General features: G+C 43.7%; 1 protein-coding gene across 1 annotated transcript in view; it reads right to left on the bottom strand.

Moving 5' to 3' along the window:
- LOC310929020 (protein phosphatase 3 catalytic subunit alpha-like) overlaps positions 1-18,610 on the bottom strand; it is a gene marked incomplete at both ends in the record, with an annotated part of 36,388 nt that extends 17,778 nt beyond the window's left edge. Inside the window, 3 exons of the mRNA XM_083891716.1 lie at positions 1,668-1,792; positions 4,987-5,187; positions 18,565-18,610. Of these exons, the coding sequence (XP_083747842.1) occupies positions 1,668-1,792; positions 4,987-5,187; positions 18,565-18,610 (372 nt within the window). The remainder of the gene's footprint in view (positions 1-1,667; positions 1,793-4,986; positions 5,188-18,564) is intronic.
- Between the last annotated feature and the right edge of the window lie 927 nt (positions 18,611-19,537).

Genomic DNA, 19,537 nt, shown 5'->3' with positions numbered 1-19,537 from the left:
GGTGAAGTTCCAAGCGAACTGAGATGATACTGAAATGCAACATGGACAGACTTCCGGCTACTGATTGATCACCAAGTGTCGTTATTGGAAGAGTCACAAGTGTGATTTCCCAAGAATCAAACCGAACAATGCTGGACTGTAGATCAGCTAAAAATACTTAAAAATCCTGAAAGCATTTGTTAATCTCCAACATTTAGCAAAGAATGTCTCAAATCTTAACATTTAACAGAGGAGTCTGGTGTATTTAGTGACAGCTGAAAGCCGTGCTGTCCCCATCGGCCGTATTTCAGTTCAGTGGCTTTGTCAGACAGAGTGTGTGCTCTGGTCGTGCAGGAAGCGCTGAACGATTCTGTGAACAAATCTTTTTAATCAGCCGAGTCTAATGATTCAGTACACCAAAAATAACTGCTATACAAGTCACTAGTCAGTAGTGTTGTGTCACGTGTGAAACAAAATCATGGCAGTTTCATGCAGCTGTACTATGATGACTCCCCCACGTTGAGGAGGTATTATACTAACTAGTGCAGTGACCGTAGGAAGTATGTATTCCTATAGTGGCTTCTGCAGAAGATTGTTCAGTTATGGTAATGCATGATGAGGAACGTAAAGGCTAACATAATACAAACACTGTGCAACTTCATTAGGCAGAACGCAAATGTTTTCATTTTAGATTAGCATTAGCTTAGCTAGCTGTTGTGACTGTCAGCCACTGTGAAAATGTCTCACCCACCGTGAGGACTCCCACCTCCCTGCTCCAGACAGCGCAGCTGCTGCTGATGAGCCACTGTCTGTCTGGTGCAGCGTGATAAATCAGAGAAAATAAAAATTCCTCCAAAAATGTGAAAATCAAGGATGCACACCATCGGGCCATGCTCAAGCCATATCCAAAGTCTTAGGGCGATCTGACTAACGGTCAGCGAGATATGCCTGTGACAGACACAACTTGCTCCATAGATAGATGGAAAACCAACCAAACAAAGTAGAGTCAAGCCGAACCGTGCTAGAACTGTATAAACGCTCCATATTTTTCTATCTTTTCAATCTAAATGAACAAACCAGACAGAGTGTAAAGATAAAGAGGCTTATAGTGCAAACAAAGACATGATATCCGTGTGGTAAGTGAAGGCCACTGTAGTTCCTTCAGCAGAGGAGTTCTTCACTTTTCTACAATCTGTAGTCTCACCGTTAGACTAATTCTTACAGACTGGACCTTTAATTTGCTCTGCTGGTCTCTGCTGCATTTCAGTCAAGTCAAAGTATCGCTGTAATACTTCACTGCACTCACATCCAAAGAATCAAATGTCCAAACTGCCCTCTGGATGAGCTTCTGTCTCCACTCAGCTTCCATGCATATTTCAGTGAGCAGTAGATTATACTCCTGTCAGTGATTACAGGCCTTGAATCAGGCTCTGCCCATTGTGTCCTATAGGAAAGCTCTGGCTACTAAATGTGAATAGTGCGTGAAAGCTGATCTTAATAATGAGACTCCCTGTCCATGAATTTTAAATTACATCACCTTGGTTTATGTACAGACACACATATCTCAACACTGAAATCAATCTCACCTTAGAAAATACTTGTGCGTTTATTGTATACAATATTTTGTATGAATACACTTCAAATCTACAGACTGAACTGAAGACGTGCTGATAAGCGTCCATCGTTACCTCGATACTGAAGTAGCCCCTGTCCACATAGTCCCCAAGGAAGAGGTAGCGTGTGTTGGCAGGAGAACCTCCCACTTCAAACAACTTCATCAGGTCGAAGAACTGGCCGTGGATATCTCCACACACTGTGGAAAGAACACACGGCACTGTTACAGTCACAGACGCCACAGCTCGCAGCTGCCACATGTTTAGTTTCCACAACTCAGTGGACAAATGTGCGACCATGTTTGCTTCAGTGGCTCCATATGGCCTGATTTGCATCTACAGAGGTACATATCTGTCCTTTGTGCTGATCTAGAAACGCCGCTCATCTGTCTGCTATAAGAAATATATAAAAAAAAAACAAAGCAGACAAAATCTGGTTCTATCACTGTGAGGAGTTTGATTAAAGACTGCAGTCAGTATAAGAATGCAACAGATTTACACACAATGTACAATAAATCAATCAAGTCTTTCTCACACTGAGCATCACAGTCCTCATCTAAATCATCTAAAATGTTGTGTAATATGTATATTTACTATAAATGCAATGTGTGTAGTTATTATACTGAATATATGAATTTGTGTATTTGTGTGATTATTTTCCTGTCTTCAAATGTAAAATTGGATGTTAAGGAAGCTTAAAATCTGACCTTCAGAGACCAAAAATCTTAAATTATTGTAAAAAAAAAAAAAAACACAATGATAAAAATAATAATGTTTATCTAGTGTAGACACCTTAAGGTATAGTTGCCAAATAATTAATTTTAAAATAAATATTAGGAATGTGTATATTTTTTTATAAATAGTTGGTTGTGCCACCTGACATTTTTTTTGTTGTAAAGTTAAAGATACTGTTAAAAAATGATTTAAAACAGTTAGAATAGTAATTCTATATATGAGAAATGTTCAAACACATTGTTCTGGACTCAAAAATATGCATTACATCCATTTTGAAAATACTTAAAAAAAATACATTTTTAGAAGCTTTTTTTGTCATTGACCCAAATAACAGAAATAACTAATAACAGAAAACTAAATGAGAAATAAAAGTGCATGAGTTATGACTTTTGGTTGAGTCTCAACACTTTAAGGTCAGATCAGGAGACCGTGAATGACCTGCGAGAACATCTTCCCGTCCACCTCCCTCACCCTCACCATCTGTCTGGCCTCTCCTTTTTCACCCGTTTCACTAGTTGATGTCATAGACGCCCCTCCGCAGCCATTTTAAGACGGCCATTTCACATCCATTTAGAGTCTGTCTCCCAATCTGCTTGGCAAATTAATGTCTGTTTTTCTGTCTTCTCCTAAGCCTTCACTTTAATTTGAACTGGGATTTGGGAATACAAAAAAATGGCATGAATGAAACAGATCTGTAGCTGTCGTCCTCCTCAGACCCGTCTCTTCCAGACGCCTTCATGTGAACGCCTTAAAAGCCTGTCAGTTTCGATTAGAGCCGTCCACCTGCCTGTCTGTTCAATAGTTTGCCTTTATCTTAGAGCATTTCCACAGAGGCGGCATCAAAGTGCACAAACTATTTTCTGATTATCTTCTTAAACATCACATATCCTGCACTTTTTTCTGAAGTTTTTTTTCTAGAATATAATTTCCAATCACAGCTTACTCGGACAGACAAACATGAAAACACTCTCAAGTGTTTCTGGGTCAGATTCTCTGTTGGAAACAAACTTAGAAACAATGATCGATACGCAGCTCCTTGGGAACGAGAAGGCTGGAGAACCTCTGCACTTAGCTGCTTATGATTGACTGTCTCTCCAACCGCCTGTCTCTCTGTCTTTGTCCCCAGGGATCTGTACCTGTGAAAACTGAGCATTGTTCCCACACGGCGTGGGCCTGGCAACCCACACAACATGGTCTCACTGCCTGCACTTGCATAAATGCAGGCAGAGATGCGCAGGTACATTCACCAAGCGGTGTCAATAGGTTGAGAGCGTCTGAGTCTTGTCTTCCTGTTTGTCTGTAATCGCCTCAGAATCTTGTTTTTCCATTTTGTTTCTCAATCTCCTCCTCCTCCACCTCCACATACTCCACAGTTCCATTTCTCTGGCAAGGGAATTCTTGCAGATATCACCAAACACGGCACCCGCTATTGTCAGATACGTAAGTGCCAACTGGTTCTCTCAGTGAACTGCGACCAAATAGCGTTTCACATTAAGAGTGTGACAGGTAAGTGTGGCAGATTAATGAATTGACAAATAGAATCTGATTAATACATAATTACAAATCTTTCTGTCTTTTGCGCTGCAGCTCCATTTCCCTGTGTCTCTGTTTGTTACTATCTGTGTCCTCGCTGTGAAAGAGAGTGTGTGCTCGGCTGTCACTCATGTATATGCACACACACACCTCTTTTTTCAGTAGGAGAAATGCAAACTGTTTGAAAGAAACAGTTTGACACTTCAGGAAATTCACATTTCCACTTTTTTTACTCCATGAGAAGATTAATACCCCTCCTATTTTGTCAAGAGCCAGCAGCTCATTAGCATAGCGTTAGCATAATGAGTATAGAAACAGGGGGAAATGTCTTGGCTGGCTCTGTCCAAAGGTAAAACAAAATCTGCTGAGGTAAAGCTAAACTATTAACACATGTGCAAAAACAATAATTTGCCAGGGTTAGTTTTTGGCTAATCACCAAGTGATAATTCCAACAGTGGGAAAAGCACCGAAAATAGTATGATCCATGAGTGACAAACGTGTCTACAAACTGACTAACTAGTGAGTAATCACTCGATGCTTCATATCACGTTTGTCTCCAAATGTATAGCAGAGACGGTTAAAGAGGATGAAGCCATTAAATATTGATTTCTATGGTTTTAATGGCTTTTGGAAATCTTTTGGCTAATGTGAGTACACGTCGTCGTCAACAAGATATAGAACGTTGGTCTTGTTCTTAGATATTTTAATACACAAATGTTACATCTTTAAGTGTGAAATACTGAAAGACACAGCTCGTAGAGCTCGGCCCACACTCACTAATGTAGTGTGAACTCACAGAAGCAGCAAACACTCACAATCACATGACAACATGCCATGCATTGGGATGCACGAACTCTAAGGGTTGTGTAGACTGAACATAAGTCTTAACTCAACCCAATAACCTGGTTTATCATTTAAAAAGGAGATATTAAAAAGGGCCTGTTTACAAACTAGCTGTTCCTCATGCTAAGCTAAGCTGTCTAAGCAGGTTGTATTGTCATATTCACTGTGTAGACGTGTACCATCTGTCATCTAACTCTTTGTTTTCTCTTATAATTAGTATCGACTTCCCTGTAATTCTTCATTAAATTACAGACTCGTCCAGCAGCCCCTCCCATTTCCATACCCGTGACTGGCGCCTCAATGTCCAACATGGTGCGCTCTTGGCGCAGGATGGCGGCGCCCTCATCGATGATGCGCAGGGCCACGGCCTCCTCCAGCCGGCCCTCCTTGGTGAGATGAGCTTTGAGCAGGTCCACCCGCGGCCGACCCTCGGCGTCGAACACCTCCTTCATGGTCAGCCGGTGGGCCAGGGGGAAGGGGACCGCTACAGAGGGATGGTGGGTGATGGAGTGATGGAGAGGATAGCAGGCAGATGGAAGTAAGAAGGGAAATGTGAGTCAGAGGAGAATCAGTGATGGAGCAAGAGAGGGGAATAAATCATATTTGAGATTAAGGAAAAGGAGAGTTTAAGAATGTGGATGCACATATGGGTGGAGGGAGAAATGGATTGTGGAGGGAATGAGAGAGGTTGGTGTAGGAAAGAGAAGAGAATTTATTATAATGCAGAATTTGATTTATTGACATTTCTTGTATGCCACACTAAGCGCGCCACAAACATCGGCAGCTCTCAATCTTCACCATTATCCTGATCACACTTCTGCTGCAGGCTCCAAGCATGGGTGTGTGTGTGTGTGTGTGTTTCTGTTTTATGGAGAGAGCTATATGTGTTGTATTGAAGCAGGAGCTGCCAGCGTTACCACGGCTGCCTGCCTCTGTTCTGCAGCAATGTCTCTCTGCCTCTGTTCTGCAGTAATGTCTTTCTTACATAATGAAGGCCCCCGGGGCTCTGCTGGAGCGGGGGGTTGACTGTCAATGGGGGGTGATACAGCAAGAGAGCACAGCTGCACGTGAGCAGTCAGACCCACACACACACACACACACACACACACACACACATATAAAGACACACTCGACAAAATGCAGACACGCACACAAGTGTTCTTAAACAGGAACAAACTCAGCGGCAAGACACATAAAGCGGAGGCACATGAGCGCATGCGCACATTATGTATGGCAAAATGGCAATACCATGCATGAATACTCAAGTGTGGCACTGTAGTGGAACACTCTCACACACACACACATACACAACACAACACAACATAACACACACATACAAGCTTATAAAAGGTATTGTTATGCAGGATCCACAGAGCCTGTTGGAGCCCCACCAGTGCTAACACAGATAATGGCCTAGATTATACACTAAAACTAGGCCTAGCTCTCTCACTCTCTCGCTACACACACTCTTTCATTCTCTGTCACTTTGTCTCTGTTTTGCACCCTCTCTCTCTCTCTCTCTCTCTCTCTCTCTCCATCTCTTTCTGTCTCCATCTCTTTCTGTCTCTCCTGCTGCATCTCTCTCTTCCCACACTCTTAGCTTCACACTGGTGGCCGTCATTAAATGTTAATTGTTGCGCGTTAATGTCACTCAACAACCACATACACCCATAATGCATGGCTTGTAAAATCATCAGCACCATTTGACCAGTAACACCAACAGAGCTTGCGTTTGCCGTTTGTGAATAAAACTGAACCTCTGGCTTCTCACTGAGTTATTATTGAATGGCTGCAATGGTTTCGAGATATTTTCTGTCCCCAATCAAACCAACGATCTCTGATTACCCACGACTTTACAAAGACAAACTGCACGACATGTTTGGACACCCTAAATTATTTAACGGCACCTACCACAAACCAAGAAGGTTTGCCGAAGCTCAAGACTCAACCCAACACGCTATAACACCCTGAGATGTCCCAGAACACCGTGAGCTGCCAAGCTGCCAGCTCTGTTTTCTATCTGTGAGAACAGAAGTTGTACGAGTAACAACAACCAGTTGTGCTTTTCAGGTTGGGTTTAGTGTAAATGGTTTTTGCACCTCAGGCTGTGAGAGAAAATAGCCCAGAAAAGAGTTACTCATGCATGTTGGTGTTTACTGTATATGGCTTCATTTTTATGTATGAAACAAAACAAAACGAACCCAGCCAGTATAAAAGTATAAACCTCCTCCTTTATTCGTATATCGTACAAAACAACTGCACAAACAGTAAGTATGTGCAAGGATACATGAACTTTGTGCATTCTCTGTGCTGCATGTATATCTCTGGTTCGAGGTAAAACTGAGGCTCGTGTGTGAAAGGGAAAGGTGGGGGGTGTGAAACTCGTAAAATTGTGAGAGCAGTGTGAAAGTAGGGCAGGTATGAGAGGGAGAGTGGAGAGTGGCAGAGACACTGAGCTCAGGGAAAGGAACTATAGTTGGGAAAACTATAGTTGGCAGTTAGAAGAGAGAGAGGAGAAGTTCAGTACTGACACAGTCAAACCACAACGTTGTTTTACACCTGACCACCGATGCACGAGGTTCAAGACTGAAAGATTTCTGTTTAGAGCTGTGAATTATGAAGAAACTACGTCTGAAGTTAAATTTGTAACCACTACTTTCACCTTTTCTTTCCTCAAACCAGTTTTACTGGCAAAAATAGTAATTTTCTCCCCATTAATTAAAGCATTAATTAGTATTTATTCCTCATCTATCGTTCAAAGATCTGAACTCTTATATGAATTGAAGAGACAGAGAAATAAAAATGGATAAAGCAAAGAATGGGGGGCTTTTTAGTGACAGCCCTGTGAGATGGCACTTAATGCACAGCTGTGCTTTGCTAAATGCTGACATTAGAATGCTATCAAGCTGACAGTGGCACAATGCTAACATGCTGATGTTTAGCAGCTATATTGTTTACCATGTCCATTGTCTTTTTATGGGTAGTGCAGTGTCATTTGAATGTGGGAACATTCTGTGTGTGGACATTGCTGGTTCTTCCCAAGTCTGTGTGGCTCGTTTGAAGATTCAGTAAAATGACCATAAGTGTAAATGTGATTATGGATGGTTGTGTGTCTCTGCATGTTGGTCATGTGATAGACTGGCTGCTGACCTGTCAGGGGTGGAGACCTGCCCAAAGTCAGCTGGAAATGTCTCCGACTCCAATTTGGCCATCAGTGGTATCTAAAGTGGTATCTAAAGGATAATGGGCAAACCTTCTGATTAGCATGTTAGCATGCTACTATTTGCTAATTAGCACTAAGTGCAAGCAACTAGGAAATGTAATTTGATTCAAAGCATAGCAATCACTTAATTGAACATGTTACCTATGGACAACGTTGGAACAGTCCAAAGTCTCCGAGAGCCTGCATTGAAGCTACACAGCACAACCTTTGGTGATTTTGTTTGTTATTGTTGTTATTTTTATGTCTCTGTATGTAACATCATTAGTATGAAATGTCCTTCATCTGAACAGGCTCTGTCAAGCAATACTATCAGACCTGACTGAAGGAATGTTTGTGTAAAGAGGAGCAGTGCAGGGGTGGGCGGTAGAAATCAAATTGGAAACTATTCATGGGCGTCTGTTTGAGTTTTCAGTCGGTCACCCTGTTTGTAGCTGCTTCGCTTTACTGGAGCATCTGGCCTGTCTTGTCTGTCTTGACATGAAAGTAATCACTTCCTTTGTGCAGCGTGGTAATGAGAACTGAACAGTGCATTGAAGCGGTGTTTCCATCATGGTACTCTTTGGTTTGGTACAGTATGGTATGGTTTAGAACAGTAGAGCCCTCACTCAGGTTTGCTCGACTGAGAACAGTGCCTTCACTTGGTGGGAGGGATGTGGGCTGTGCCCAATGGGCACGTCAGCGAGACACGTTGTACCGGTGTGACGACAGCAGACAAAGACAAAGAAAAACGACAACAAACAGTGACATCAAACGCGACGCAACAGACAATGAAGGACATCCAGCAGCTAATTTTTTTTGTTTTTTTGTTTGTGGCTGTTTGTCTCAACAAGACATCAAGCCGGTCGCAAGGGAGTGATGCTTTTTTTGTCGCCCACTCACCTGACTATCGTGGGTCTAGCTCCACCCGTACCATTACTCTGGAACCCCAAGGGAAGGGTACCGAAAAATGGAACAGTTGGGGCCAGTTATTTTGGTGCTATTCCTAATGGAAACAAACCGTACCAAACCAAACTGAAGTGTGGCTAAAAAGACACTTCAGACAAATTTCTCACATAAAAATATTTAATATTTTTGTTGTCCTTCTATGTTAATTGACCTGTTGTATCCTGGTGAGTTTATCCCAGAACCTTTAGCGATTAATTGATTGTTATGGTCATGTCTCCTGATGAGCATGAGGTAAAAACTAAACACACGAAACACACTTAAGTTTAGAAATTGAATATGGTGTGACACACAAACACAATAGATCCACGTTTGTAAAGAGGTACTTCAGACATCACTTTTACAAATGATGTTTGGGCTCCCCGACAAAGGCTCATCTGACGAGCAGAAGTTGCACAAATTCAGTGGTTGAGCTTGTGCAGAACAAGAGCACACACTGACGATTCAATACATTTTAGTAGTTTCAAGTAGTCTAGTGGAACCAGTCTACTTAGAGTCTCTGTGTGAGAGCAGAGATAGTTGCAGCACAGGAAATGAAGAAAGCCACGTCATCCACAGAGTGTTTGGAACAGTTCAGATAATCTGCTGTTTGCTAAAAAAGGTAGTTATTGATGGGACTGTTTCAACTTCAAGAGCACAAACAGAAGCACCGCTTCAAAACTCTGCTAGTTCTACCTATTAAATCTTTCTGTCGTTGCGAGTTATAGCCCCTTGCAAAACAAATTTCCCCATGGCACTCAACCTTTAAAGGTTCTGTGCAAATGTTGTCATCCATCCATTTACAAAGCACATGAACTCTACACAGTCTGAGTGTATGCTCCAGGTAATGAAAATATTTTAGAATTGAACGTAGGATCGTGTGCACCAGACTGATGTGGATCCTCATTTCAGTATGAATGGAATCACAGGTGTGTATGCATGAATGAAACTCTCTGTGTGCATGGAAATAGGAATGAATGGAGAGGCTATTGCACTTTTCTGATCAAACTATTTCCCACGCCTACTCTTTTTATTTTTTTTTCCATTTCTCTTCCCCAATGTACAATTCAAAGTAAGCAATCTGTGAGTGATGATAAGTTAGTTATTTCATGTTATAACGTTGTGATGCATTATCATGATTGGCATCAAGGACCAACTTTAAATTGGTCAGGCAGTTGTATCAGGGGGACCTGAATACAGTGTCAAGTCCTTTTCAGACATGAATTCTGAATAATGTCCAGAAAATGGGCTTTGACATTGACATATGTCAGAAGCCACAGGAGACATGTTCACAACAGCAGCTGGATCCTCCAGAGATCCAGCTGCAAAACATGTTTGAGGATGCAGGAGGCAGGACACTCGCTTATTTCGTTCTCGCATGAGCTCACTCTGACATTATCCAGAGATTAGACTAAAGCCCAATTTATACTCCTGCGTAAAGGGCTCTACGTAGGTTACGCGGAGCCTCTTCGACAGGCTCTGCGTCGTCTCCAACAGCACAAAATATTTTTTAAGTGTCCTTCACTCCGTCGAGGGACAACGGAGACGGCAAGAGCTGCGATTGGTCCTCAGGACAGGCCGAGCGAAGCTGCTCTGTGCCGGCTCACAGTGCACACCGAGCGTCCACAGAGACGTCGACAACGTTGCTGCCAAACTATAAATACGCCATATCTTAACACACAAACCACATGTTTAGACTCTAAATGGCCAATTTCTCGCCTCAAATTATCTTAAAACTGCGTTCCGTGACACAGAAAAGTGAGAAACGGCCACTGTTTCAACAACAACAGTCTTTCTCTCTCTTTCTCTCTCGGACGCCATTGCTCACTGTAGCCAAAAGCACAACAACCTTGCGCAGCGACCCCTACGGATCGGGCGGGAAATTGCAGCGAGTATCCGTCACCACGACGCAGAAGTATGAAGGTTCGAGGGTCTCCGTGGTGACGCAGTCGGATAACGCATTACGCAGTCGGAGAAGTATACTGTGGCCTTAAGGAGGAGCCATTTTCATTCATTCACACATACAGCCCGCCTGGACAATCTCCAGAGTATCTCCAGAGTTCAGTGCATGTCTGAGAGCAGCTTAAGGCCGTGTTTACACTGGATACATGTGTGGCACGTGTGAACCATAAAATGTCTTGTGGACAGTAAAAATGATCTTTTTTCACAGGTTCAGTATCTACATCTTCCACAAGCGCCATATGTCTTACATATTGCAACTTTAATATATGTATAAAGATGATAAGCCTAAACTGCTCAAGAGCAACCTACTAGGAAGACCGGAAGGATGTAACCAGACCTAGACACGGCACTATGCACCATGACAGCCTTTTATCTGCTAGCAGTTACTTTTTAATTAGTAAATGTTGGGGAGATTTCTGTTACCAGGGCTTTGGGATCAGTGATAAAATCTCTGGAGTCAGTGATGAATTAAGGTGGAAGAATTGATTGAAGACAGCTCAGTACTGAGGAGGCAAAGCCAGACATAAACTGCAGGGCGTCATCTCAGATTCTGACGAACAACTTGCCCGTGTTGATACATGAATACAGCCAAACAATCCTTGAGACGGTGCACAAGGCCAGTATGCCCGACACACTCTCTCTATTTGAGGTTCAACAGTGGCAAACTACTCACTATCAGTCTCAACCTTGACCGTGCATCGTTTCTCTGTCTTACATCCCCCTTTTCCCGGAGAATTTAGGAATAACAGGCCTTCAGTTTGAAAAACAGGCCTTATATGAATCTAAAAACAAACTCCATCATTTGAGCCATGAGATTAATTGTAGTTTTGTATTTCTTGTTTATCAAATGAATATATACTACAGGAAGTTTTAAAGGTATACATAATCCCATTAGTATAATAAATCTACATTTTGCCACATTTGAAAACTAAGTACAAAGGTTGATTTGCCATCAGGCAGGCTTAATTAATGTATAATAACTGAAATGCTACCTGTGGGTAAACTGACTGTGAATTGATTACACCCTCCCATGCTTGGCAAAAATCCAATCCGATTGATAAAATATTGTCACATTTAGCAGGAAGATGAACAGTGAAGCCAGTTAATAAAATCCTGCACTTCTTGACTAAAGTGATTGTTGTGATGAACACGGTGAACTCCACTCACTGAAGTGGAGACAAGTGCAATGAAAAAACATGTCATTCATCCAGAGCTGTCCTTTTCACTGAGTCAACCGATCACATGACTCGCGCTTGTGAGGTGAGATGGACCAAATGGTGTGAGATGAGCAAAGAGGTGAAAAGCATTTTCAGCTTCCCCCTAATGTAGTTTATACTGTTTTTGTCTTCTGGCCCTTTCCCCATAGCTAAACTCCCCAGTGTGGAATTTATTAGGCACCAAAGCTGCCAGCTCAGCCAAAAATCTCCACATCACAGAGCAGTGAGAGGAAGCTTGAGAGGAAATCTATGACATAGCTTTCAACCAAATCTCTGTAATTTGTTTGGGCTGGCCTAATAGCCTAACTGGAGCAGAATCTGATCAGAATCATCTTGTTATTGTGTGCACCCTTCATCCCTAATGGCTAAAGTTAATTATGGGAATATTTCATCAGTTTTAATAACACAGGGACACCTTCCGCATTCAGAAATGACAATTGCAGAAATGACGGTAGAAGTCGGTGATGATCCATCAGCACTTGTTTGTGCCTGTCGCCTGGCAAAAAATAGGTACGAGGCAAAACAAACTAGTGCTTCTCCATCAACTGCTTGTCAGATTTAGAGAAGATAAACAGAAATGGCCTTTGGGGCTCAGCTGTAAATATGTCAGAAGTTAAACTGCATCCGTTCTCAAGGTAAAAATGATACGCAAACATTTATCACAAAAAGCATGACAGAACCGCGCTCGTGTCGGCTGTGAATGGAATTATTACAATGCAGTACTGTGTCTGCAAGTCCAGACTGTATCTGACTACTGCTCATCCTGTGACATCAACCAGATGTGATGGCATTCCTGCATGTGTGTGCGCATGTGTGTGTGTGTGATGTTATATGCGTTGTCCTCAACAGGACTTAATCTAAAGTGATTACACACACACACACACACACACACACGCACATCTCCAAAGATCAGTTCAGCCCACTGCCTGTCTTAGCAGGAACAAATGAAGAAGGGACACACTGAGGGAGGAAAGAACAGAAATCTGGGTGCACAAGAGTATTTTTCAACCATCTTTGACCCAGATCAGCTAACACACATCCATGGGTCTTTGAAGGTGCTGGTGGTGGTGGTGGTGAGGGGGCAACAAAAGAGGCGTTTGAAGTCATTCAATTAATGCACAGTACACACATGCACACACACATGCACGAACAGAAACAGCGCCCCAACCCCTAACAGCCTGCCCTCATTAGACACCCCCCCCCCCCCTCTGGAGTACTTTCATATAAATAGCCATTGTCCTGCCACCCTGCACACCACATGGGCACAGAGACCTGTCAAGGTGGGACCCCTGATTCACAAAATAACACCAGACTCCAACACACACACACACAGGGGGGGGGAGAGAGTGTGCATGAGAGAGCGAGAGCGCTCTAGGGGACCATGGAGGAACGGGACAGCATGCTGTACTAAAAAGAAATATGCCCAATGTGCCTCAAGCCTTGCCAGAGGTGGTGTGTATGTGTGTATGTGTGTGTGTGTGTGTGTGTGTGTGTGTGTGTGTGCGTGTGTGTGTCATGAATACTACATAATTGCATGTGTGCTTATTGGACATGGGTCCACTCAGTTTCTGTGAAAACGCGTCTCTTTCCCTGATATGTTTAAAGGCAAACAATTACATAAAGACCTCTTTGCACTATATTTGCATGATGACAACGTTTTATGGAGATGACTTTGTTGAAGTTGAAGTCCCACTATGTCCCACTTTGATAACTTAGAATGATATGATAGAAATACCAATAGTCTATAAAAACGTACAAATTATAATGGCACTTTAGTCAAATGTGCCTGTTTAATGTGTGTTAGCAAAGGTCATCCACTCTGAAACAGAGACTAAAGCTTTACTGGTGGTGGCCAAATAATTAAGTGGTGTCTGCAGTTGCAATGGACACAACATAGCACAAAAATAACCCTTTTTTTCCCACAGATACATAAATCAAATCCAATTTTGGAAAACTTGAGGTCCTTTAATATACCTTAGATTATCTTATTCCCTTGCAATTTGACCTAGTTTGAACGTTGACTTAATGAATCGCCCACTGAGTTCCCGCTCTTATTAGATAAACCCATACAATACAGCATATACCGCACACTTTAAAGTATATAATTAAAATTGCTTTGGTGTTAATGTGGCATCAGAAAGGTCATTTTAGAGCCTCTCTCAGTCTGCACTGTTTGATTTGTCACAGCGGTGTAACTAACTGTGAATAATAATGTTCTTATTCCATTTAGATTAACCAGTAAGCCATGACAATGAAGCAGTGTGCACATTACAGACACCTAAATGAAACACCTAACCGGAGCACACGCAGACGTGATTAATGCTGTTAGTCACACGGATGTTCGACAAGCCAAGCTGTATCCACCAAAATGACATATCCTTTTTGCTCCTCAATATTTCGTCCGTTCACCTGCACAGGGAGAGTTCACCTTTAACTTGTGCTGACTCAGAGGTCACACTAATCCACACATTTTGGAAGCTGTGTCCATTAAATGCCTACTTGTCTCTGTGTCCAACGCACCGTTCTTCACACATTTTGATATATTATGTTGTGAAAGAAAAAGTGCAAATGTACCTAACAACATAAACCATGGTTCCTTTCCATGTCAGTGACTCAGCGTGCACAGCACCAGGCCAGTGACACCGGCTGGACAGCAGCCATCAATAATGTTATTAATTAAAATGCTGTGGATCCTGTTACATGTTAAAGAGCCTCTAAGGAAAACAAACCTGGTATTTAAATGTTAAGGTTGCACACAGGAGTATACATTTGTTTTTGTTTCATATTTGGAACTCCAGTTTAGTCTAATATCACACGTTGCTGGTTTCATTGAATAAGACCACGTTTGTGTGAATTACACACCCTAGGTGCTAGAGGGGGTAGCAAAAGGCAGTCGGAAAAACTGCCTTTAATCCATTTAATTCATCTTTCAGGTTCATGGTTTTTCTGCAGCAGTGAGATTTGGCCATTTCCACTGGGTCTGTCTTAATCTGGACCAGATTTTTGAACCATTCAAAAACTTCTAAGAAACTGTAACATCAGAACTACAGAGCCAAGCTCCATGTCTGTGTTATGCACAAGTATACCATTTGTTAGTAGCACTCACCATTTAATAAGAATAATGTTCTTGTCCCAGTACACAAACATTGATTTATTGAATATAATGTGTTCAACTCTATGACACAAGGTGGCGATATACCTGCTTTCATTTAGTTAGTAATAGGCATTTTCCTGTTTGTTTTTTAAAATGCAAACCAAAACAGCTTTAGTTGGTGGATGGATGGCAACTTATCCATCCCATATCTTTCTACTGTACATTAACTTCAAAATAGTTAATTCTTTTACACTGAAAGAGCATAAATGTGTCCTGCTCGTCAGTCCAAAAATCCATCGTTCTGCATTTTGCCATGTTGTTTTTCTTTGCACAATAGCTTCTTCTAGCTTCTTTTGTTTGTGTTTTTGTTCTGTTTTGTCTTCTTGTACAGAGACCTTTGGTTTTGTGAATGGTGCTTTATAAAGTTTTAAAGTTTTTATTGTTGTTATTAGTCTATCACTTCTGGCTCCAAGCTCATTTGTGGGAACTATTGAGTACAATTAAATGTATACATGAAGTAGTTATTCAACTCCAAACTGTATTATTACCTGAGTGAGTTAGTCCTACTTTGAGAAATACGAGTTAGTACAATTCAGTATAAGTCGGACTAATTTTTAATCTCATCTTTTCAAACATAAAGTAAATGTACTGACTGATGAGCTCGTCTATTATCACAGTAAAATAAGTGTAGTTTTCCTTATTGTGTCTTTAATGCTGCAGGATGTCCCTCTGTGAGCAGAGAATACACAGAGACTGACAGCATAATGTCTTCTTACTGTTACAGACGGTAAATTAGATCCACTTTGACCAGCTGTATTTACAGTTATCAGTCTGGCATGCGGTGGAAAAGAACTTACATTGTGTTCCTGCAAATGTTGTGTTCTGTTTTGTCCAATTCAAGTCTGCACAACACAGACACAGATCAGTGAATCAAAAAGGGTGTGAGAGGTCCATTGGTTCAGGAACAGAAATCTGTCCTGCTGCTCAGCAGTGTGTGAAACACTATGTCCCCTGTATTTTTCTCTTGTTTCTCTCTCTCTCTCTCTCTCTCTCTCTCTCTCTCTCTCCAGCAACTTCACCTCCTTCGTGGCCTTGTCACATTCTCTCCTTCCCGCTCCCTCACCTCGCCCCCACACTCTCTGCCTCTCTGTCCGTTCGTCTCCGTGTGCTTTGTCTTTTGGCTCCATCTCTGTGCATTTCTCACAGCAATCTATAATGTGGGGGAACTACCTGGCACAGTCCATCCGTTAGAGGTGACGTCTCTTTGAACGATGTCCCTCGATACACTCTAAATCATTCTCACCAATGTCTGAGAGAAGATGCAACTATGTGTGTGTGTCTGAGTGCATGTGTGATGGACGGTACGTGAGAATATAGAGCACTATAGGGTTTGTTTAGTGTTGGGGTGGCGTTTGGGTTTTGATGACCCAGCTGCAAACAGAAATTATTATGTGGACTGACACGGTGCATGTGAGGAGGAGGCAGAGAACAGATGGAATGGGTGCTGGGGTGGGGGGGGGGATCAGTTAGTTGCAGTCAATGTTTCCCCTCCAGGAGCCTCGCTTTACTAGCACCGCCCCTGCACAGCTGCAGTCATGTATGCTAGTAGCATAGCTGTACTGTAGGCATATGCAAATGCAGTGCTCGAGTCCTGTACGTGCAAAAACTGCAAGAGCCCTAACGCCCCCCAGCACACCCCTCCCCCCCTCCAAAGCACGACGCACGCACGCACGGAATACCGGGGCATGCCCGAGCGGCGCATCCAACTGTCAGCCCCACTTCTTCCGGCAGAGAGACCTCGTGAGTTTGTTAAGCGGAGCCAGTGGGAGAGACAGTCCGCCAGGCGTCGTCGCGTGTGACAGGCTGCGTGCGTGGAAGCCGTGCCAGCCCGGTTGTGACCCGATAAACACGACAATCTGTGCGAGCTCCGCGGATCCTGACCCGAGCGAGCGGGAGCCCCTCCTTTACCTCCCCCTATAGCCGCCCACGCGTGAAGCAGAAACAGACACTCGCATAAACGCATTAAATATTCCATAATCCAATGATTGACTAACAGCTGTTATTAAGGCGACATCCTCGCTCACATGTATGCGCAGCCCAGCATCCTTAAAAACACCATTTTGTCTCTCGGTTAAGTCTGAGAGGGAAACCAGAGGGAAGGGGAAGCCTTCACGGAGCCGTGGAACAGGGATACGCACGAGAGAGAGAGAGAGGCACAGTCACCCACTGACATTCAGGCCTCTGTGACAGAAGCCACGGATCAAAAGCACTCACAGATCCATCATGTGTGAACACTGTGTCACATCAGCGAACACGGGGACGGTTTCATGGCACGCACAGGCTGGGAAAACTCAATTTAAACTCGCGGGTACGATGATGCGCACTCGGCCTGCAAAGTTGTCTGTCTGCCCACCTGCCTGCCCGATTAGACCAATCGATTACGCGACTTTGGCTCAGATTTGGCTAAAAATAAAACTAGATCGCTAATGTAGGCCACTCATGTGGAAGTGGTCGGCACATCCGAGCAGAGGCACGGTCGCGACGCACGGACACACGCGCACCACAACATGAAGGCAAAGACAGAGAAGATGAAAAATCCTTGAATCTCAGAGTGATGAGTCTTCCATAGCATCCTTCCCTCCCTCTCTCCTTCTCTCCTCTCCTCTGCTTACATCGTTGCTTTCATGCAACATCATCCCGTGACACCAAGCACATCCACAGCAGAAGCACCAAACACCAAAGATCGCAGGTTATGCGTAACATTTATTTACCTTTATGTCTGCCTTTCGCTGTCATCGTCACACTGCTTGATGTTTCATTGGAACAAGATGCTCATCTCCTCTCTCTCTCTCTCTCCCTCTCTCTCTCTCTCTCTCTCTGTGCTTCCCCTCCTCTCTATCACTCTCAGTTGTGTCTCTATAGGGTTTTACTATTCAGTAACACGAAACCACCGCTAGGAGTGGATGGTGTAAACGGAGCTCATGCAGCACTGAGTGTCGCACATTTAGCTTTGGTGATACACAGAGGCAGAGACTTCCCCTTGTTAGAAAATGGGGTAATGCCTCGGTGAGGGGGTGAATTCTAATAGAATAACGAGGGAAGACCCTGATTATGGCGTATCGTGCTGGGTTACCCCCCCCCCCCTCTCTCCACCTCCTCCATCCATCCATCATCACCTCCCCTAAAAGGTTAAGAGGCACATGCATGGCGACTCGCCGGTCAAATGGGCTTCTTTCTTCTTCTTCTTTTTTTAATTATTATTATTGTTATAATAATATTACAAGGTGCTAGAATAAACACACGGGCATGGACTTCAAACAAAACCAGAACAAAAAAAGAAAGAAAGAAACGGTGCAACGAGAGGGATGCAAACAGAACAGAACGATGATGAGTGACAGGCACAGAGGAAGCGCTCAGTGGCCGTGCAGGGTCTGGCATGCCTACATTTGATCACCCGGTCGTCGTCGGGACTTGCGCTGCAGTCGGACATCCTGGAGTCGGGACGGGAGCAGAGCCGTGGGAGGGGGTGGGGGGTGGGGAGGGGAGGCTCTCTCTCTTTATCTCTCACTCTCTCTTCTGTCAAGGGCCGAGTCTGTGGTGTCTGGTCCTCTCCTCCGGCAGCAGCAGCAGCAGCAGCAGGCGTCAAAGATGTGCGCGGTCGCTGGCTGCTGGTCTCGCAGATGCAGCAGTGGCATCACTCGGTGGAGTCTCCGTGCTCTCTCGGACGGGGGAAGCCCGCTGCTGCGCCTGCGGTGACTTTGGGGGGAGGATAGGCGGACACCTATAGCTGCTGTTGTGGCATGCTTGAATCCCCGAATTTGTTCTTTAAGCGGAGGCGGGAGGGCGGCGGCGGCGGCGGGGGGGGGGGGTGCTGGTGTAGCGGTGCTGATGGTGGAGCATATATGGGAGGTGAGGATGGGGTGGAGCGCGGGGGGCTAAACTCTGGAGGTTGGAGGGCGAAGAGACGCCTCGGAGAGAGGAGAGACGCGCTGGCTCTAGCTCCCTCTGTGAGAGCGAGTGTGCGCTGCTGTTGTGCAGCTGCCAACACCCCGCAATGGCGAGAGAAGGAACTCCCACGCAGAGTCACGCACACACGCAGCTATTCTTCTTTGCACATTATGATGAGTTTCTGACCATTCATGGAAACAGCCTAAACACAGTGTTATCCCGAACCTCAACCATAACCAGTTAATGCCAAACCCTAGTTTTAACCTAACCACAATTCAGAGCCCTAACCTTAACCAGTTCCTTTAGAAATGAGGTTCTGTCTCTCTTTTTAGGACCAGGTTTTGGTCTCTATGAGGACTATTGGTCCTGACAAGGCCAGTGTTTATCCCAGAAAAGAAGAGGTTACAAGAAGTACACACACATACATGTGTATACACACACACACACAAGGTATTATTTTCACTCAGCC

This window comes from Microchirus variegatus (genome assembly GCF_963457635.1).
Source record: "Microchirus variegatus genome assembly, chromosome: 6".
Classification (NCBI taxonomy): Eukaryota; Metazoa; Chordata; class Actinopteri; order Pleuronectiformes; family Soleidae; genus Microchirus; species Microchirus variegatus.
The sequence above is the reverse complement of the archived record's forward strand: the minus strand, read 5'-3'. Positions and strand labels throughout refer to the sequence as shown.